Source organism: Arvicola amphibius, chromosome 1, assembly GCF_903992535.2.
Source record: "Arvicola amphibius chromosome 1, mArvAmp1.2, whole genome shotgun sequence".
In the NCBI taxonomy this organism is placed as follows: domain Eukaryota; kingdom Metazoa; phylum Chordata; class Mammalia; order Rodentia; family Cricetidae; genus Arvicola; species Arvicola amphibius.
The window spans coordinates 134,751,687-134,774,056 of NC_052047.1; the positions used below are offsets into that span (position 1 = coordinate 134,751,687).

The 22,370-nt window shown below is 50.0% G+C and overlaps 1 protein-coding gene across 4 annotated transcripts in view; it reads left to right on the forward strand.

The window, feature by feature from the left end:
- Positions 1–518: 518 nt before the first annotated feature.
- The window catches only part of LOC119806551 (phospholysine phosphohistidine inorganic pyrophosphate phosphatase), an 84,087-nt gene continuing 62,235 nt past the window's right edge, over positions 519–22,370 (forward strand). For 3 of the 4 annotated variants that reach the window (XM_038318336.1, XM_038318343.1, XM_038318333.1), the window contains exons 1-3: positions 519–706; positions 15,520–15,707; positions 18,694–18,847. In XM_038318336.1, coding sequence (XP_038174264.1) covers positions 582–706; positions 15,520–15,707; positions 18,694–18,847 — 467 coding nt within the window. In that variant the 5' untranslated portion in view covers positions 519–581. Of the gene's footprint in view, positions 707–11,958; positions 12,156–15,519; positions 15,708–18,693; positions 18,848–22,370 lie in introns of those variants that run through there. The other variant, XM_038318351.2, reaches the window with a different exon arrangement.

Consider the following 22,370-nt stretch of genomic DNA (forward strand, 5'->3'; position numbering starts at 1 on the left):
GTGCCAACTATTTAACTGCTTGCAAGGTCTCCTCTCTCCCTTTTGAGACAAAATCTCAGTATTGCATTACGGCTGGTCTTTAAGACTTAAAAATTCAATTATTTAATTAATGTGAGTGTGTGCATGCACTCACTCGCGGTGCTCTGGGTACAGTGTGCAGGCATCGGTTTCCTCCTTCTGTCATATGGGTTCCGGGAATCGAACTCAAGTTGTTAGGCTTCCTGTCAAGCACTTTGACCCCAGTGGCATCTTGCTGGCCCTAGTCTCACACTCTCAGACCTGCTGGGATTACAGGTGAGACCCATCCCTCCCGGACGGTTTTACTTTTCATTTCAATTTGCCTCGCCCCGACTCTTAGGGAAGCATTCCGAGGGACGTCTTCTCAGCTTTTCTGCTATGCCCTAAAGATTCCAGCCTCAGAGAAGCAATGCAGTCAAGCCCCAGGCGGGTACACATGGTTCCGGGTTTGCGCCCGGCCCGCCCAGCTGTGGACTACATTTCCCAGGCAGCACCGCAGGGAAGGCGTGGCCTCGGGGTACGGGCGACAGCAACGCTGGGTCCAGGCTGTACAGCGGGACGCGATGGCCGCGTGGGCCGAGCGGCTGGCGGGCGTGCGGGGAGTACTACTTGACATCTCCGGCGTGCTGTACGACAGCGGCGCAGGCGGTGGAGCCGCCATTGCTGGATCTGTGGAGGCGGTGGCGAGGTTAGTGGGCTCAACGTGGGGGGGGGGGTGTCGGACTACAGTGTTTGCCGGGGGCGGGGCGTTCACGCCGGCCCCGCCTCCTCGCGCACTGGCCCCGCCCTTCATGCTGGCTAGGAGCCAGGTGGGGAAGTTTGGGTTGGCACTGCTAGGCTTCCAAGGGTTGTAGTTTTGCTTTGGAAGCAGGTGAACGCTTGAACTTGGTTAACCTGCAAGTAAAATACAGATTACAAAAGTGTAGGATATTGCAGTATATATTAGGTCAATGAGATGGCGCCATGGATAAAGGTGTTCACTTATTGTGACAACCTGAATTCATTCCCTGGGACCCACATGGTGGAAGAAAAGAAGTGACTGCTGCAAGTTGCCTTTTATCTGACCTCCACATAGTGCTCCACTCTAAAAAGAAACAAATGGAAAAGTTAAAGTATTTCATTATGTTGCTTACATGTTTAAATGACCACTTTTAATATACTAGGCTAGGTAAACTATTTTAAATGTCCCACCTGTCTCTTTTACCTTTGAAAACTTTAAATCACCTATGTGGCTAGCCATCTAATTCTTTTGGATTGGTTTTGACTTGAGGAGGAGAAAGCATCTGGTTCTTCAAGCCTGCCCATGCAGGACCCTGCCTGCCAGGGACCACAGTTGGCATTAAGTCTGAGCTATTTGCCTTTGGTCTCCCTAGCCAGCTCTATGTAATGTTGATGGACAGTTGGAAGGGGCTTGTTGTTTGGCTAGCACTCAGTCTCCCAGAATCACTAGCTGGGATGCACTGGCCTAACTGGGATTATTTATTTACCCGTAGTTAATTAAATCCTTTGATCCCAAGAGGCTCTCCCTCCCTCTCTCCTCTCTCCTCCCCCCCCTCTCTCTCTCTGTGTGTGTGTGTGTGTGTGTGTGTGTGTGTGTGCGTGTGTGTGTGTAGGCAGAGGGGGGATAGCATTGATGAGGCGACAAGGACTCCAACTGTGTTTTGTAGCAAAGTCAAAGGGGCTTGTGAAAGACATCTACTCCTAGGAAGCACCTGGCCGACCTCTGTGTGGGCAGAGGTCTAGGTTTACCTGTCCTTCCGGTCTCAATATATTCTCCACTGACCTCAGAACGTAGGACTGGCTGTGTGACAGTGAGCCTTGATGTCGGTCATTATGTGGCGACCCCTTTTGGAACACAGTCAGGCACTGGACAGTGCTTTGAAGTGAAGTTCCTTCATGTAGGCAACCTTATGAGATCTCATCTGAAGGGAAGGTGGACCATATTTTGAGCTCAAATGAATAAATTTAGTCACTATAGACCAGAAGCGAAGATGGTTCCAAGCCAGGAAATAGTGCCACCCACAGTGGGTAAGTCTTCCCACTTTAACTAACAAATGGAGATAGTCCTCCCACAGACATGCCCAAATGCATGTCTCCTGGATGATTCTAGATCGCATCAAGTTGATAGTTGAGATTACCCCCTGTCACAAACATGTACACACACACACACACACACACACACACACACACATGAACTTGTACACATGTACAAACAAGTACAGTGAAAATGAGATTTCCTTTGGCAAGGGAGCCTCAGAATATATAAATAAAAAAATCAGCAGTTGAGCTGGAGTAAGGACAAATGACATAATCATTCACCAGGGCAAAAACCAACAGTGACCTCCTAAGCATATGAAAGATCTCCCACCTGGCTACATTAGAAACACAAATTAAGGGGCTGGAGAGATGGCTCAGCCCTTAAGAGCACTGACAGATCTTAAAGAGGTCCAGATTTCAATTTCCAGCAACCACATGGTGACTTACAACCATCCCTCGTGAGATCTGGTGCCCTCTTCTGGCCTGCAGGTATGCATTGCCTGGTGTAAATTCTGCATCTAGAAAATATTCATATTGTGAATGTAACTCCCAATTCATTTCACTCTCTTGTGTAACCAGCATCTCAGAAAACTCCCTCTACACTCCCCAGCCCAGGGCAACCACTGCTTTACCCTCTAGTTCTGAAGGTTAATTTTGCTTGTGAATCTGGATATTGTGGGGCCAGAAAGAACATGAAGTGAAGGAGAGTCGTGGCAGCAGGGCCTTGAGAAGGCAGCTAGTCACATGACTTCTGCAGTCAAGAAATCAGAGAGTGTGTTTCCCGTTTATGACTGTCCCTTTCACCTGCTATCACTTGCAAGAGATTTGTTGTAGTTGCGGACAGTGGTTTGTAGATGGCTTGATTGCGTTACTAAGCTTGGTTCTATGGAGTGATGCCTTACTGTTCTACTGTGAAGAGACACCATGATCAAGGCAACTTACAAAAGAATGCATTTAACTGGGGGATTGCTTATAGTTTCGGATGGTGACTCTATGACCATCAATCATGGGGAACACGGCAGCAGGCAGGCACGTGGGCATGCCTGGCGCTGGAGCAGAAGCTGAGAGCTTACCTGTGATCCAAAAGTATGAGGCCGAGAGAGCTACCTGGGAATAGCATGGGCCCAAAAGCCCACCCCCATGACACACCTCCTCCAACAAAGCCACATCTCCTACTCCTTCCTAAACAGTTCCACTGACTGGGAACCAAGCACTCCAATATATGAACTTGTGTGTGTGTGTGTGGAGGGCATTTGTTTTCAGACCTCCACAATTGAGGACACATTTGTGCATCCCTATCTTTCCCATTTGCGTTATTGCAGCTGGTGTTTTGGGGAGCATATGACTGTGTTCCTACAGGGTGTGCATCCATGGGATTTGGGAGTGTCAGAGTGGAGTAGCTGAATTACAAGGCAGGAGTGTGTTTGACAAGTGCTCGTCACCTCTGCCAGCTCCACAGCCTTTGGTGTGTTTTAGGACCGTTGTCACAGGCTGCTACATGTCAGTATCACCATGCCGCAGTCACCCCTGCTATGCAAGCCTGCAGGGGTCAAAACAAATCTCTTTACACTTTTATTTATGTACACATTTTTTTTTTTTTTTTTTTTGCCTGCGTGTATATCTGTTTGAGGGTGGCAGGGACCCTGGAACTGGAGTTACAGACTGTTGTGAACTGCCCTGTGATTGCTGGGAATTGAACCCAAGTCCTCTGGAACAGCAGCCAGTGCTCTTACTTAACTGCTGAGGCACCTCTCCAGCCCCTTTAATTCTTTTTCTAAAAGATTTATTTATTTTATGTGTATGAGTGTTTGCTGGCGTGTATGTCTATGCACATGTGTGCTTGGTACCTGCAGAGGTCAGAAAGAGGGCATCCCCTGGAACTGGGATTATGGATGGGCTGTGAGCCACTAGGTGGGTGTTGGGAACTGAGCCACGATGTGGATGCTGGGAACTGAACCCTGGTCCTCTGCAAGAACAAGAAGTGCTCTTAATCACTGAGCCATCTCTCCAGCCCTTAAAGCTCATCTTAGCAAAGCCTTCCCGGGACCAGTCATAAGCCTCAGAACCCTCAGAGTCTGCCAGGATCCTTCCCATCACCGCCCTCTTTGCACCCTTGTCTTGGACAGCGCTATGTCAGGCTAGGCGAGCCCCCTTGCCAGAAGCCTGTAGGATTATACTTGTTGAGGGGACAAGGAACCCAGATGACTGACAGTCTCTGAACTCCCTGGCTTCCTTGCTACTACTGGACCAAGTCCCTAAATCTGTGCCTGGTCCACTGGAGCGTCTCAAGTGATCTTTGGCTCTCTCATGACTGACTTTCCTTTTCTTACCCCATTTCTTCTGTGGGTTTTTGCTGAGCAGTCTTCCAAGCAGCCCTTGCCTCTATAAGGCCAACCCTTCCTGCTCAGGCCTAGGGCAGCCCCACAGGCCCTCCCTCCCCTGTGACAGGTGCAGAGGCTTAGGGGTAAGAGATTTTTGCCCTCTGTTAAAACACACCTGCTTTTGAAGTTTTCTGGGGATTTTCCTCTCTGGGTAGCTGAGCCAACACTGGCCTCTCCCAGAGCCCTTCACAGATGGGTGTAGCTTGCCAGGGTACACAGCTGGGCATCCAGCTGGCTTGTGTGGCCTTGGCAGCATTTTCCACCTTTCCCCCTGTGACCCCCCTTGAAGTACAGTGCTCCCTTTGAAGTTCTGCAGGAGTTCAAAGGAAGTTCCTGGGGTAAGACCCACTGTGGCAAGGGACAAGTGTGATGGGGGTGGGATGGGACCTGGGGGAACGTGCACTTCCCTGGCAGCTTCCCAGCACAGTGGCTCCAAGGCAGCACCTTAACTTTTAAAGTCTCGTAGGGGATGGATCACTGTCTCCCATTATTCTGTCTGGGTGTCCTGTTGTAACCGTTTTGTTGCTGTTGTTTGTTTTTACACTTTCTAGAAAGTTCCCACTTGGGGGGGGGGGACAGAAAGCACAGGAAGAAGGTAAACTGACTTTGAAAATGGGACCAACCATAGTAAGAAGGCTCACGTGAAGGAGGCCTGTCAGGAGCCTGGCAGGCACTCCCTTCCCTGCTTCACTTTCACATCTGCCCAATGAGCCCTTTCCAGAATGAGGGCTGAGGGCTTGAAAAGCAGGAAGCGAGGCTGAGTTCTTATTAAAGACAGTTGACTGTGCACATCCCACCCACACACCCAGCAAACATCCACCCACACACCCGGTGAACATCCATCCACCTACACACCCGGCGAACATCCACCCACACACCAGGCAAACATTTGTTGGACGCCTGTGGTGTGCTGGGAACCTTGCTCTAGACCTGGAGAGTTTATGATGCCGAGCCAGGTGGCTAGAAACCAGTGCCCTGGTGGAGCCAGCGTGGCAGTGCCAGGAGACCGGACTTGCGCCAGGCAGACTCGTGTGCTAAGTAGAGAAAGCCTGGACTGTGAAGAGGTCCAGGGCTGCAGGTGCTCATGGGCCTTACAGGTCCCATGGGCATTGAGTTGAGATCAAGAGAGGCGAACCTAAGAACATCCCAGATGGAAGAAGGGGGCAGCTTTGCCCTTCCCATGCGGTGTCTCCCCCGACCGACCCCAACCCCTGCAACCCACTTAGTCCTGCAAGCTGCTGGGTGGGGCCCACTGACTGCTGTAGGACTTGTGGGCGGGTGTGGCCATCTGTAACCCGCCTGGGTCCCTCCATCAGGCCTTTATTGGAGCCCATTTGTGGTCAGATCGGGCTCCCTGAGGGGAAGCATTCAGAGGCAGGCTGGGCACAGCAGGGGCTGCCGCACAAAGGCCCTGGTGGCTGGGCAGGCCCTGGCGATGGCCCCAAGGCATCTGCATGTGAAAGGTGATGAGCATTTACTGCATCCTGTGGAAGGCCACTAAAGCACATCTGCCGGGCCAGCCTAGCCCACACTGGCCTTTTGGGAGCCGGCGGAAGGAAGCAGGCTCAGCCTCAGCCCAGGGCAGTCTCATAAAGCAATTCCCACCCAGGATGGTGAGCCAGACTCACAGCCCAGCCTTCCAGATGGTCCCTCTCGATCCTGAGCGTGAACAGAAATATCGGGGACCCTAGGGAAATCCAGATGCCATACAGACAGTCTTGGTGCAGCAGTAAGTGATTGGGCCAGGGCAATCTGACTGGTTCGGACCTCCTTAGTGCTCAGCTGCCTTTACAGCATCCAGCCAGGAGGCACAGTTCCTAGGAGTAGGCATAATAATGCAGACAGTAACCCAGGCCAAGCGCTTCCTCTCAGTCCCACCTGTGGGCCAGGCTCCCACAGGCCTTGGGCATGGGGTCTCTGCTCTGACCTTGGGTGAGGGCTGTTGGTACTGACTGAGCTCCTATACATGGCCCTTTCCTGTCCTGAGATGAGCCATGGTGGGGGAGGGCATGGCCCAGAGCAGCCTGCTCTTTTATCCTAGGTTCTGGGTTTTCTGTTTTGTAATGTCAACACTTGAAGTTTCATAACATAGACGACTTCCTTTTGTAAATGTTCCTGCCAGCCCTTGATTCGGAGAAAAGTTGAAGGCCTCTGTCATCAGCCTGTCCCAATAACTGCCTAAGATTGACCCCGTGGATCTTCCAGCCCCTTTTGTGTTCCCTCAAAGCACAGAGGATTTGTGATATAGTCCACTCCTTCTCCTGATCTTTGCAGCCCTCAGGGTAGATGCCCATCACACTGTGCACTGCCCATCACATTGTATACCTGCCCATCACACTGTGTACCTGCTCATCACACTGTGTACCTGCCCATCACACTGTGTACCTGCCCATCAAATTGTACAGTGCCCATCACACTGTGTACCTGCCCATCACACTGTGTACCTGCCCATCACACTGTGTACCTGCCCATCACACTGTACAGTTCCCATCACACTGTACACTGCCCATCACACTGCACTGCCCATCACACTGCACTGCCTATCACACTGCACTGTCCATCACACTGCACTGCTCATCACACTGTGCACTGCCCATCACACTGCACTGCTTTTCACTGTCCTCCCAACTCTGTGTTTAACCAAAGAGTGAGGATTTTAACTCTTTATTGCCCTCAGAACAATTTTTTTTGTGAGGGAGGGTGGGGATTTGACAGTCTGTCTGTGTAGACCTGCCTGTCCTGGAACTCACTCTGTAAACCAGGCTGTCCTTGAACTAAGAGACCCCTGCCTCTGCTGGGGTTAAAGGTGAGTACTACCACCGCCTGACCATTAGAACACCTTTTAAAAAAGTGATTTTATGGTTTTATTTTATTTTACGTTGTGCTCGTATGTGTGTGTGCATGCATGTGTGTGCACTGGCCCACATGCAGAAGTGAGATGGTAACTTCTATCAGTTCTATTTCCACCGTGTGAGTCCTAAGGATCAAATTCAGGTGACCACTCTTGGCAGCAAACTTCCTGATGTCTGAGCCAGTTCATCTTTCCTTATTTATTTATTTATTTATTTATTTTCTTTCTCATGGTTTATTATTTTTTTTATATTTAATTTCCTTATTTATTTATTTATTTATTTATTTATTTATTTTTTGAGATAACGATTTTCCTGTGTTGCCCAGAACATAGGGAAACCGGAACTGCTGGGCTCAAGAGTATTGCCCTGCTCCTGTCTCCTCAGAGCATAGTTTAGGACAGTTCTCAACCTTCCTAATGCTGCCACCCTTTGATACAGTTCATCACGTTGTGTTGACTCCTACCATAAAATTATATCGTTGCTCTTTCATACCTGTGATTTTTCTGCTGTTACAAATAGTAATATACCAAAGTGTTCGTGACCCCCCAGGTTGCGAACCATTGCCCTAGAGGTTGGGATTCTATGTGTTCACCTCTGTGCCAGACTATGGTACCATCTTTTCAGAGACAAAATAGGCTGAGCAGTGGTGGCACACACCTTTAATCCAGCACTCAGGAGCCAGAGGCAGGCGGATCTCTGTGAGTTCCAGGACAGCCAGGACTGTTACACAGAGAAATTCTGTTGAAAAGCCAAGAAATAAAAAAGTACAGAATAAATACAGCAACCTTAGTCCATCCTGACTGGTGTCATAATTGATTCATGAACCCGAGCTTGGTGGAGGGAGGCGGAGAGTTTTAGGTGAATGTGGGAGGCTGTGACCACAGCTCTGCCTTCAGCAGTAAGATTTGTTGTCTGGGTTGTGATCTCAGGTGGGCGGGGGCATCCCTAGAAGTCAAGGCAGCCAGTGTGGGTGCGGTGGAGCAGGGTTACTGCTCTCCTTTAGTGTGGCACAGTAACCTGTGAGGCTGACTTATGAAGCCATGGCCCCAGGACAGATGGAGAAGTTCTCATAACTGCTCGGGGTTATGAGAGGGGTAGGGTGGCTTCTCATACCCTTGAGAACAGTAAACCAGCATACAGAGGAGGGATCTGAGGGAGACTTACATATCTCACAAGAAGGGATGGGGTCTGGTGGCCACACCCAGCAGGTGCCACCTTTTACCTGTCACCAAAGAAGTGATAGGTGTCAGAGCCAGGGGATGAAAGCCTGGGTTTCCAATCCCAGCTCTGCCCCACAGCTGGGGTGTGGGCTTAGGCCAGGCTCCTTAGCCTTTCTATGCCTCAGTTTTCTGCCTGTAATGTTGCATGGTGAGGCGTAAGAATTAGGTGAGGGATTATCTCTGTCGTCAACGTTTGACGTAATCATAGGCACTCCATGGACGCTATGCTGTCAGGTGGAGAACCTGGGACGAGGGGTCGCTTCCCTGAAGAGCAGCGTCTTTCAGTTATAGAACTTGGTTCCTGTTCAAAGTTAAAGCATTCTGTTCTACCCAAGGCCATCCAAGAAGGGCTGCTGTCCTGGCTTTGCCCTGGAAGGTCTCTCAGCATCCTCCCGCAGGTCTCCATCTGTGAGTGGGACCCTCATCTCTCAGATTGTCATGGGATGCACATGTAAGTAAAGCCAGTTAGCGGGTGCTGCCAGTGGTTGTCGAAGGGGTATGTCTTTCTGTCCTCCAGACTTGAGAACACCTATCAAGTCTTGAAGCTTCTTCTCCCCATTAGAACTCCCTCCCCCAGTCCTGCTTCACTGAAACCCTTCCTTCCTATTGGACAGCACCTGCCTGAAAGGCCAAGATGCCCAACCCCAGCACAGGTCACCCTGTAGCCATCACTGTCACTTACTATTGAGTATTTGTAAATTTGTCTCATACTTCCCAGAATCAAAAGCCCTATCTGGTAGCCGTTGTGAATGCCTTGCTGAAATGAGGAACCTGGGGTCTGAGAGGCTTAGGCAGCAACCTGCAGAACACATAGGGAAGCGTGCCTACGTTCTGATCTTGGCTTCCACCACGCCCTTGGGATGCTTGGCCCTGAACAGTCTGTGCTCAAGGCCACCAGTGCTTGGGGATGAGTGCCCACCAGCTGAGTTTGCAGGTCTGGAGAGTGGGACTTGTGCCCTATGGATATCCCCAGCACGCTTCATATGCCTCAGTGTTCCCTCTGTGTGACCCACTTAGGTCAGGGTCACCAGGGTTTCTCCGGTTACCGAGTCTCATGCACTTGACTCAAGTGTTTGTCAATTGCTATGGGATCGATGCTCTGGCCTTGGTGTGTCCCTGTGATCTGAGTTCAAGCACGTCACAGAGAACACAGTGGTTAGATGTTCTGAGGGCAGGTAAGGTGGGTACCAGCCCAGGGAAGGCATGCTGTGTGTTTTGTAAGGGCCCTGGCTAGGGGCCTGCCCAGGTCACATGACCTCCCTGAATGCACTTGGCCTGCTGGCCTTCACCAAGAGGAGTCATCGCCTGACCGCCACGCTGCTGCTCTGCTCTCTGCCCAGAGTGTGGACTCTGTCCACACAGGTGCTACTGCCCAACAGTGTCCTTGGAGCTTGGAGAGGCCTGGGCAGACCAGCAGATAGCCATCTGCCCAGTGGGGAGAAGGAAGGAGTAGCAGGTCCTGCCAAGCTTTTGGCAGTGCTGTGTCTGGTGCCTTCCACCATTCAGGGTCTTGTGTGATGTCAGTGAGTGAGGCATTCTGGGAGATCGCAGCTCCTCTGTACCAGTCTCGCTAGAGAGCCTTCTGAGTGACAGCCCTGAAATGGGGTGGCTTAGATTCCCAGCTTGGGAGGAAACTGGGGAATCAGGAGTTCAAGGTCATCCTTGCCTACACATTGACTTTGAAGCCCACCTGGGCTCCTTGGGACCCTGTTTATCAATAAACAGATAAGAATGAAAGCGTGTCAGGAGCCAGGCTTAGCAGTACATGACTGATTCCAGCACTCGGGATGCTGAGGCAAGAGGCTTTTTTTTTTTTTTTTTTAAGTTAAGGCCATCCTGACCCATACTGTCTCAAGAAACCAAGCCAAACCAAACCCAGAACCATCCTTTTACCCTTTGGCTGCTGAGGACCTGGGAGCCGCCTGTAATTCATTTTCAAACAACCCCAAAGCTACTACTCTTCCCTTGTGATGGTTTATATCGCATGTTAGCTGGACAGGGTCTAGAAATACCTTGAAGACACGTCTCTGGGTATGTCTGGGGGAGATTTTCTAAATTGGGTGATGGAGGTGGGAAGAACTGCCCTACGTGTGGGTGACACTGCTGTCGGCTGGGGTCCCAGGCTGGATAGAAGGGAGAAAGCTACCTGAGCACCAGCATTCATCTCTCTCTGCTTCCTGACCGTGAAGACAGTTGTGACCAGTTGGCTCCTGCCGCCACTCCTTCCCCACCATGATGGACTGCACCCCACGACGCCTTCCCCACCATGACGGACTGCACCCTGCCATGCCTTCCCTACTGTGGTAGATTGTACCCTTGAGGTGAGCCTTCCTCCCTCAAGTTGCTTTACCCAGGAATTTTGTCACACCAACACAAAAGTGATTGACTCATCCATCCCTCTGGGAAACCAGACCTTGTACTCGCTGGCCTGCTTCCCTCTTCAGCAGTATATAGGGCCCACCTCCCCACTCTAGGCAAGGTCCAGGTAGGACTGCTGGTTATAGCGGTGGAAGACAGACGAGGGGAAGGCCTTCCCAATCTCTGCCACGTGAGCTTCTCTGGTACCAGGTGGGCCTTGGATTCAGTTTGGAAGTTGGGTGACTTAGGTCATTCCCAGGAAAGCATCAGCAGTGCTAGATTTGGAGACCGTCTCACATTTGTTTCTGGCAGGAAGCTAGCAGGCTTCCAAACCACCGCTCTGCAGGGATGTGCTGGTCACTTCCTGTCCATCTTGGACTCCAGTGAGCCTTTGAGCTGCCATTTCCCAAGTTTGAGGTTACTTCATGGACATTTCGCCTGTAAACATATACTTTAATCCCTTTGATTGCCCTGCCCCCAGGGTCTCCATGACCCTGTTTAGGAGTTTCTTGTCGTCTCCATAACATCTTTTGGTTTTGGGGACCCTGACTTCTCCCACAATCCCTTATTTCCTCCCAGTTGCCCGAGGCTCTAGCCACTGGACTTGTCTGTCCCCAGGGCTCCTCTGCCCTGTCTGTTAGTGACACCTGTTGAAGCCCAGGACGTGATGGCCTGAAATCACTCATCTGTGTCCAGGAGCCCAGAGATGGCAGAGCGGCAGGGGGAAGAGGCACACAAGCACAGCTAGAGGAGGCTGGCCTCTGTGTGAACAGGAGGGAGGACCCTGTGGACCTGGCCTTGAGGGAGGGTAGGATTCAGCTCCAAGGGATGAGGAAGGCAAAGACATGGCCAGTGAGAGGACCTCCGGGCAGATAAAGGCAACAGAAGCTCGGGCTTGAGGGGAAAGAGGAGACCCATTGGGAGTGACCCAGGCTGTTCTTTCCCTGGCAAGCTCCTGCCCCTGTCCAGTCTCCCTTTCCAGTCCCTCTGAGAGGCGCTCATGACTCTCCAGCCTCTCGACCCTTGGCAGGCTGGAGAGGGCAGGCTCTGCGCTATCCCAAGGTCACTCAGGATGTCCAATAATTGTCCTGACGCTTTACCTGCCGCGCAGCAGTAATGAGAGGGCTTTCATTATTTGCGGGTGAGCGCTCCTGGCAGATGCCCGACAGCCAGCAGATGTGTAAAGTCCGAGGTGATTTGTAAGGGACGGGCTCATCTGATGCACGGTAATTGCACCGGGCTATGTTGTCACTCAGAGGAGCGTCCTGGCCTGCTGGGATGAGGTTAAGGTCAGTTCAGAGATCCAGCTGGGTCACAGGAAGTAGGGCTGGGGTGGGGGAGATGGCTATGACCCTGGCCACAATTTCAGTGGGGTCTTCAGGCCAGCCAAGGGCATTCCCTCCAAGGCTTCTGGGTGTTGGGGTGGACCTGCAGCCACCACTGTCCTTCATCAGGCTCCCTCTGCAGCTCTCTGGAAGCTGTGCCTTCTTGGACTTCCCTCGTGGTCTGGAATCTGTGTTCTGGGCCTCCCAAGGCCAGATCTGTGTATAGCACAGGGCACCAACACTCACAGAGAGCTGTCAGTGGGATCCCTCCGCTCCCTCTGCTTGGGTGGTCATAACAAACACTACCAAGTGCAGTTTCTACTGCATGTATTTCCTACTCCCAGTGCCAGAAGCCCTGGCCAGTATGGTTGGGTCCTGGTGACAGCGATTGTGCTGTGTGTTCACGTGATCTCTTTGCTGTGTATGTACTAAGGGAGATGGGAGAGCGAGGAAGAGAAGGGAGACGACATGCACTAAGCCTCTTGGGGTTCTTTTTGTTTATTTGGGGATAGGGTCTCCTTTGGTATCTCAGGCAAGCCTGAAATTTGCCCTGTGGACCATGGTCTCAAGCTTGCAGCGATCCTCCTACTTTTGCCTTCAGTGCTGGAGTTAACAAGCGTGTGTCACCATACCCAGCCTGTGAGGGTCTCTGAAGACACCGGTCCTATCATAGGAGGACCCCCGTCTTACGATTCCACTTAATCATAATTTGCTGCTCATAGGCCTTGTCTCCGAGTACAGACACCCTGGGGATTAAGGTTTCAGTGTAGGAACTGGGTGAGGCACAGTTCAGTTTTCCATCCAGGCCTTCGCGTTGGTGTGTGGCTTCTTGCCCATTCCAGTTTCATCCCAGGCCCACACACAGGTCAGGCCCACACATGTCTTACCCCTCCCTAGAGTAAGATGTCTCAGAGCGGATCTGGGGCCACTGGGCTCTGTCCGGGGCATAGTGTTACCTTTGAAGGTCCTGGGGAATTTTTCCCCTCTGTACAAGGGCCTGCACATACCTTCAGTAGATAACTGAGGGCCCCATAATCTTTGTGCTCACGAACCAGATGACCTGGCTCAGGCCTCTTCTGGGTTTCCCTTCTTGTCTCCTGAGTGGGGAGTAAGTTTACTCAGTTAGCTGGTACTTAAGCAGGGCGCCTGTGAGGAGGACCTGCCCTGGGGGTGTGAGGATAACTTCAGGCCATGGACACTTAGCACAATGACAGTGTTTCTCCATGGCCAAGACTCCATGAAAACTGTATTGGTACTTTATCAGCATTAAACTTTTTAAATGAATTCTTAATTTTATGTGTGTGTGTGTGTGTCTGTGTACCATGTGTATGCATGTGCCCACAGAAGCCAGAAGAGGCCATCCATCCCCTGGAACTGAAGTTACACACGGTTGTGAGCTACCATGTGGGTGCTGGGAACCAAACTTGGGTTCTCTGCAACAGCAGAAAGTGTTCTTAGCCACTGAGCCATCTCTCCAGCCTACACTTACTATTTTAATAATAATAATAGTGACTACTATAATTATTTCCAATGATTTTAAATAAAGAGACTTCCTAGGGCTGGCCTCTGGTGGTCAGAGGGCCTGTGGTAATGCATTGGAAGGGGGCACGGTCAGTGTCACAAAGGGACAGGACCGGGGGGGGTGGGGCTCTGCATACACAGTTCCAGTCACATTGTCCCTGGACAGATAAAGTCCCAAATGGAAAGCCCTGATTTCCAACGAACTCATCACAATGAGTTCCTCCCTCCCTCCCACCCTCATCAGAAGTTGTGTTTGGAGTGACAGCTGTGAGACTCCTGCCATCTCGCTGTCACACCGATTGCTCACTGTTCTGAGAAGGTCACATCATCATTCATTAGCAGTAATTAGTCCCTTGAGACCCCTGCACTTCTTCACTCAACTGCTCCATTAACTTGGGTGTGAATCACACATTCTGGGCACCAATCAATGAAGACGCATCCATAGCATACAAGGTGATGCTATTAGTTACAATATATTAACTGCCTAATTTAAAAATAAAAACGCCATCTTTATGAAGGGCAATTAAGCACTGGGTGCAATTGGTCATTCATAAACCTCTGATTAGGGAAGACAAATAAGAAGAAAGGGATGAACCACCTAGGCTGTGGAAGATGCAGTCTGTGCACTGATGGCTGTAGGTCTACAGATTTCTTCCTAAGTGGCCCCCGCTAGCCCCAGAGCTGACCGGTCCCTGAAACCCAGCTGCTTCTACGGGCGCCGAGGGGCCACAGGCCCAGATAGCCTAAGGGAAGTCCCAGTAAAGGTGCTTTAGGCTTGTGTGTTTTCTCCTCAAGGTCTCAGCTCTGGGTTGCCTCTCCGTGAGGCCTCTCCAACCTGCCTGTGCAGACAGCCATTGTCCCTTTACCCCATTTGTGTCCTTCGTGGTCCCTCTCCTGCTGGGTGCAGATTGCTTTGCCTGTGATCCTTCGTGCTCACTGCCAGCCAGCCTCCATGCTTCCCGAGATCTGTGGCCAGGAAGGCCCTTCCTGCAGTCACCTACAGGTCCGAGCCCAGTGCCAAGAGCACACTGACTATTTGTAGACGGGTTGAATGTCATCTCATTGGGGGCCCCTTGGGACATCTTCTTTGTGGCTTTGTATCCAAAGAACTCACCCACATGTCACCAGGATGCTCTGAAGGAGGGGTCATGGTGCTGTTGGCTTTCAATGCATCTCAGTTGTGCGGAACCTCAATTCTGGGTTTATGGAAGGTGGGGTTCCCATTTCTGCATCCCAGAACTGTCATATTCCTGATGCCTGTTTCTGACAGGCCCTGTGTATTGACTTTAATGAGAAGACAAGTCTCAGCTTGGTACCTCTGTTTTACACTGTTGGAGAAGTGTGGGTCCCGAGTTAGTGACTCACAGACATGGGGAGGACAGGTCCCAAGGGGAGATGCAGGTGCTGAGAAACACCTGTGGGCATTCGGAGACGGCTTGCAGCTAGGCCCAGTGGATGACAATGGGACATTGATGAGTGGGTCTGGAGTAGGTGACATTCCTAGGTGGGGGTGGGGTGAAGTGTCCCAAGCAGAGGCTGGGTGGGAAGCTCAGCTGGCTCAGATCATGTGAGGTTACATAGGTGGTTTGGGGGTGTGGTCTGCCAACATTCTCTTTTCCAAGAAGTTGTCTTTTCCAGCTGTGACATCCTATCCTGAACACACCAGTGACTGTCTGGGCTGCCTCAGGGACTTACAGTAGCTTGGCCTTAACCAATTGCTCTTGCAGAAGTCCCTCTCTGGACCTCTTCTCAGGAGGCCACACTCCTCATTGCCGAGCACACTCTCATTCGTGTTTTTGTGCCCCAGACTGAAGCGGTCCCCATTGAAGGTGAGATTCTGTACCAATGAGTCCCAGAAGTCCCGGAGAGAGCTGGTGGGGCTGCTTCAGCGACTAGGGTTCGACATCTCAGAAGGAGAGGTGACTGCTCCTGCCCCGGCCACCTGCCAGATCCTGAAGGAGCGAGGCCTGCGGCCACACCTGCTCGTCCATGACGGTAGGCCTACCTAGGACTTACTTTTGTGATGGAGGCTGGGGAGAGGGCTTCTACTCCCATTTGGGCCAAACCACACATGCAGGTCAAGCCTGACTTCTTCCGTGACCCTTATGAGTCTTCGGGGGGACAGAACTCGTGAGGTTTCCTACTGGAGGATAGGGGAGAGGTAAGACCAGGCCCCAGCTGTCCCCCACCAGTCCCCAGCCTCAAGGCCAGCTTGCGTGATCCTGAGAGTAAAACATGAGGAAAGGGCAGGGATTTAACCCAAGAGGTAAGATTATTGAGAGAGAAGAAAGGAGGGAGGAGGGCTGGAGAGATGGCTCAGAGGTTAAGAGCATTGCCTGCTCTTTCAAAGGTCCTGAGTTCAATTCCCAGCAACCACATGGTGGCTTACAACCATCTGTAATGAGGTTTGGTGCCCTCTTCTGGCCTGCAGGCATACACACAGACAGAATACTATATACATAATAAATAAATATTTTTTTAAAAAAAAGAAAGGAGGGAGGAAAGGAAGTAGAGAAGATGAATATGGGAATATGAAAATCAAGATTGCAGTCCCTATAGCTTTGGAATATCTGCCACCCGTAGCCTGTCTGCCTTAATGGTAGCCGGACTGCTCTTTGGTGCAGCCTGCAAATGGCTGTCAGAGCAAGGGTTGAATCCAGATGGTTGTGGTTCGCAAGAGCAGAGAACCTTGAGCCCTCAGTGGGGAGTTTTTGGGGAGCAAACAGAGGGAACAGTATTCTCTGGCAACATCTAAAAACAGGGCTCAAGAGGGAAATGCTCTTTCATTCCTTCCCTCCTTCCTTCTTCCTTCTTCCCCGCCTCCACGCTGGTTTCATCTGGACAAACCTCTGGGCAGAGGCGGGATGCTCCCCTGAGGTGGAGAGTACTCTTGCCCTGGGAGGCAGGAAGATGGAATCCATTGCCCTGGCACCAATGAAGGGAATCATGCCCAGCCTTTAAAAGCCCTCTTTCTACCCTCCTTTCCCTGTAGTTAGGAGCTCTGCCAATGTCTTTAGAGACCCTGTCTCCTGTTCCCCGGGGAGAGGGTTGCTAGGCATGGAAGAGGTGGTGAAGAAGCTGGGCTGGGGCTGAACAAAGTGTTGGCTCAGAGGTGGTGGCGCTAACCAAGGAATCCAGCTGTCCTTACTCTGCTGCTCTGTCTTCTTTCCAACTGTGTACCTGATCCTCAGGCTTTGGCTTTTTCTGGGTTTTATTGTTGATGTTTTCCACCCAATACTGTATTATGAAACTCTTCAGACATATAGCAGACTTCCAAAATTCTTACAGTGCGTCTCTGATGATGACCCTGTCATTAAGTACTTGCTGCCCAAGCACTAGGACTTGAGTTTGATCCCCAACAGCCATGTGAAAAGCATAGCAGTGTACTCCTATAATCCAAACATGGAGAATATGAGGATCCCTGAGGGTCGCCAGCCATCCAGTCTAGCAATTAGCAAGCTTCAGGTCTTGACAACAAGGTGGAGAGTCATTGAGGAGGCACAATTTTATCTTAACCTGTACATGCACGTGCACGCGCGCACACACACACACACACACACACACACACACACACACAGTTTTTTACTTAGAATAGTTTTTCAGGCCATGGATGTTGAGAATGATATTCTATAATGTTTTCTTAGTTATTTGTCTGTCCATGCCTCCATCTATCTAGCTGATAGTTTTAAGTCATTCCACAGTGGATGTTGGTGCAGTTCCCTTTTGCGTTCCAGCCTGTGATTGACTAGGGCTCAGTACCTGGTCAGGTATTTTCTGTTGATGTAAGATTTACATGTGCTGAAGAAATCAAACCTCTATTACACTTTGACTGAGCTTAAATTTTGCACCCCAGAATCTCACACCTCTAGAGACCTCCATTATTGTGACCCTGAAGTTTCCTGCAGCTCCTTCCAGTTGGTCCCTGGCCCTACCCCTTAGTGGCAGTTGTTATTATTATTGTTGTTGTTGTTATTGTTATTATTATTATCGGTGTTTTGAGACAGGGTTTCTCTGTGTAGCCCTGGCTGTTCTGGAACTCATTCCATAGAACAGACTGGCCTCCAACTCACAGAGATCCATCTGCCTCTGCCTCCCAAGTGCTGGGATTAAAGGCGTGCGCCACCACCATCCGGGTGACAGTCATTATTTTTTTATTTTCTATCATAAATAAATGTACCTGTTTAGAATTATATATCAATAGAATTGTACAATATATATTGACCCAGGGACCCCAAAGGCCACCCTAGGCCACAGTTATTCCCTGGCCAGACCCAGAGAGACATTGCATTCACCTTTAAAGCTGGGCACAGTGGAAGATCACAGCTCTGCTTAAGAACTGCATGGGGTGAAGGGCGGGAGAGACCAGGCATAAAATCCCAGTTGCCCCTGCATTGGATGTGCTTGGTTGTCTCTGCAGTGATGTCTGACATGGAAGCTTGGCAACAGAGAGGCGCTGGAACTTTGTTGCCTACACTTGTCTGAGAAGGGCTGGTATTCTAAGCACGCAGTCCCCGTGCGACTAACCTTAGGGGCTCAGCCTCCACCCACATACTTCACCCAAGATCAAACTGACCGAGTGCAACCCAGATCCTCGGGTGTGAAACCCCCATCAGACAGGATTTTGTCGGGGTCAGGGGTTCTCCCTAGCACTGTTAGAGGGGACCAGTCTAAATGACAGGCCTTTAAGTATGCAGCATTTGAGCAAGCCAGGCCTGCTGAGACGGCCCTCACTTTCACAGAAAGTAGATTTTTGTGTAAAGCTTCTCTTGCTAGCCTAGAGACTCATCACTTGTACCACCGTGTTCTTGCTCTTTGCCATGTAGGGAACATACCACAGTATACTTATGTCTAGATGTTTCCCAGCTTCAGGCTGTACTGAAATATATATTCTGACAGGCAGACCTGGCAGAGAGAAGGTGTCCCTGCCGGGAGTAGACCACATTCTGGGCTTAAGGGCAGTCTGTCTCTCTTGTCATTCTAGGGGTTCGCTCAGAATTTGATGACATTGACATGTCCAACCCAAACTGTGTTGTGATTGCGGATGCCGGTGAAAGCTTTTCCTATAAAAACATGAACAGAGCCTTCCAAGTGCTAATGGAGCTGGAAAACCCTGTGCTCATATCACTGGGAAAGGGGTGAGTCGGTGGCAGGGGGGCGTGGTGCTGGGCAGCTCTGCCCGATGCCTTGTGGTTCTCTACTGTGGGATCAAGTAGAGACAGATGCAGACTGGGGGAGGGGGGAGGGAAGGGATGAGCACAAGGCGCTTTCTCTCCCTCCCTTACCGTTTCACTTCTTCATTCCCTCCTTTCTTCCCTTTCCAGAGATGCTTGACCAAGTTTCTGTGTGAATCTTGGGCCAGGAGAAGGGTGGGCCATCAGTGCAGGTAGAGACCCCGAGGAGATTTCAAAAGCCAGGTGTTGTCTGTCCTAAGTTTACAGTAAAGGAGGAAGAGGTCCCTTAGTGCAGGACATAGCACAAGATGTTTAGGAATGGTCCCATGTATTAATAGTTGGACCTGGGGTCTGGGAGGGTGCTTTGGTCTGGGTCCCGGGTGCTGGGTGCAGTCTCTACAGTTAGGATTTGGTCCCCATGCTTCAGCTGGGCTTTTATCACACCTCAGCACCAGGATAGTCAGTTTCCACCGCTCCAACAGATGCCGGAGGTAAATAGGTTCAAGGAAGGCTGGATATCAGGCTCATAGTTTCAGAGGTTTGATTTGGGCCTGTGGTAAGGGCAGACATCATGGGAAAAGAGTCCAGCTTATCTCCTTGGAGACTGGGAAGCAAGGAGAAAAAGTCAAGACTCGCAGTGTCCCCTCCAAGCTTCCCCCTTAAAGGTCTAACTTCCTTTTACTAGACCCCACCCCCTTTTTAAAAAAGAATAATTATTATTGTTATTTTATGTGTATGGTTGCTTTGCCTACATGCATGTCTATACCCATATGTGTGTGGTGCCCGTGAAGGCCAGAAGAGAAAATCAGATTTCCTGGACCTGGATTTACAGAGTGTTTTTAGGAACCATGTGGGTGCTGGGGATTGAACCCAGGTCCTCTAGAAGAACAGCCAGTGCTCCTAACTGCTGAACCATCTCTTCAGCCCTAGACCCCACCTCCCCAAGGCATTCAACTCAGTCAGGATGCAAACCCTAGCACCAACTTTTTCTAAAAAAAAAAAAAAAATTGCGGGGAGCTATTTACTTAACATCTTCTTCTCCCCCTCCCTCCTTTCTCCCTTATTTACTTTGTTTTGCTTTTTAATTTTAGGTTTTTAATTTTTAGTTAGGTGTGCATGTGTTTTGCCTACATGTGTGTATGTCTGCCACATGCATACCTACTACCCCTGGAGGTCAGAAAAGGGTGTCGGATTCCTTGGAAGTGGAGTTGTTGATAGTTATGAGCTGCCATGTGGGTGCTAGAAACCAAACCCAAGTTCTCTAAGAACAAGTGCCCTGAACTGCTGAGCCATCTTTCCAGCCCTGTTTTGTTTTGTTTTGTTTTGTTTTGTTTTTTGAGACGGAGTCTTGTATATCCCCAGGTTGGCCTGAAGCTGCTTATATTCTGTATAGTTGAAATTGATCTTCAGCTTCTGATTCCCCTCCCTCTACCTCTTGATCTCTGGAATTATAGGCATTGCCATGACAACCAACAAAGCACTTTTCCCCTCACATTAGGTACTGGGTATTGAACTCAAGGCCTTGTACATTGCCAGGCAAGGCTGGACCATTAAGCTATATCCCCAGCCCTGTTAGCATCTTTCCTTACCTCCAAGATAGCACATGCTCATTGAAGAAAACCTAGAAATCACGAGCCCAAGAAGAAGATTAAAGGTATTTGCAGTCGACTGTACATCACAAACATCACCATGTGAGTGTCTGTCCTCAGATGAACATTTGCAGACGCATGCATTCATCCGATGCTGCAAACATGACTGGGTCGAGAGTTACCTAAGACACACACTTCTGGAAGTATCTGTGAGGGTGTTTGTAGAGAGGTTTAACTGAAGAGGAAAGACTTGCCTTTAGGGCTGGAGAGATGGCTCGATGGTTAAGAGCCCTGAGCACTGGCTGTTCTTCCAGAGGACTCGGGTTCAAATCCCAGAACCTACATGCTAGCTTGCACTTGTCTGTAACTCCAGTTCCAGGGGATCTGACAGCCTCACACAGACAAAACACAAATAAAAATAAATTATGTATAAAAAAGTAGACTCACCCATAAGTGTGGGTAGCGTCCCATGTCCTGGAGTCCTGGAGTAAATGAGAAGGGGAAAGGAGGATGCTGAGTCTGCCCCAGCGATTGCCCCTCTCTGTTTCCTAACTGTGGATGCAGAGTGACCTAGCTGCTTCACACTTTTGCCACCATGCCTTCCCCACTGTAGTGTTCTGTACCCCTCTCTGTGAACCCACATTTCCTTCCTTCCTTGTTATATATTTGGTCACAGCAACAAGAAAAGGAACCAGTGTAGGCTTGACCTTGTTTTGACACCTGTGGGTATTTTTTCTTTATCATTTTCATGTGTGTGTGTGTGTTTACTTTTGCATGTGTATGGGTACACGTGTGTATGTGTATGCATGTGGAGGCCCAAGGTTATTGTCAGGAATAGCATCCTTCTTCCACCTTATTCAGTGAGGTAGCATCTCTCAGTCAAACATAGATCAAAAGAATGGTTCGATTTGTGGGTGTCTCTCCCTTCCTAGGCTGGAATTGGAGGCGGGCCACCATGTCCTCCAGACATTTATGTGAGCTGGGGATCTGATTCCACTCCTCACACTTGTACAGCAAGTGTGAATCAAACACAGCCTTCTCCTCAGCCCCCTACACTCACCAAACAACAGCTTGTGAATGACAAGTACACAGTGACCAGATAGCTCTGTGACACAGTTAATCTGCCTCGTGAGTGTCCTGAGGTTGTGTTGAGTGCTTCCTATTGTTGGACAGTGAGGTTGTTTCTTATTGTCTGGGACAGTAAGCTGTGATTGAGTGTCTTTGTCATATCAGATGAACTCAGAGATCACTAAAGGAAGATTTTTAAGTTTTTTTCTTTCCTTTTATTTATTTATTTTGATATGGGGTCTCACTCTGCCCAAGATGACCTATACTCTCAGCAATCCTCCTGCCTTAGCCTCTCAAGTGCTATGATTACATTTCCGAGCTACCAGTTCTGGCTGCAGTTTAAGCTTCATGATACATGCTGCCCAGCTCAATTCCAGAAGGCTGTACTTGCGTAGCCTGGTCAACAGAAACAGCACTAAAAGTTCGGAATCTCACACTCCTGAGGTTGCATGATGCTTTGGGGTTCCTGCTTTAGCCTGGTAGGCAACAGGGCTTCCTGCTGGGCCCTCATGCCCGTTGCTCTAGGCACACTTGGCCTGCTTAACTCACTGACATGGGCCCTACCCTGGGATATTTTAGTTGGCAAACCTGCACTGGAAAATGTACATAATGAAAAAGCAGTATTCTGGGTCATTTATGTCAATACATTTTTTGATGGATTTTTATCATTGCTAAAGGTTATTCCAGATTGCGAGTAATGGCTTAAATAAGTACACTAGTGAAAAAGATGGAAACAGGAATTGCTTGCTCTTGGCTAGGTGATAACTTCAGCAGACACAGCAGTGGGGGAGGGTTGATATAACATAAGCGGGGCCTCCAGCTCCCTAGAT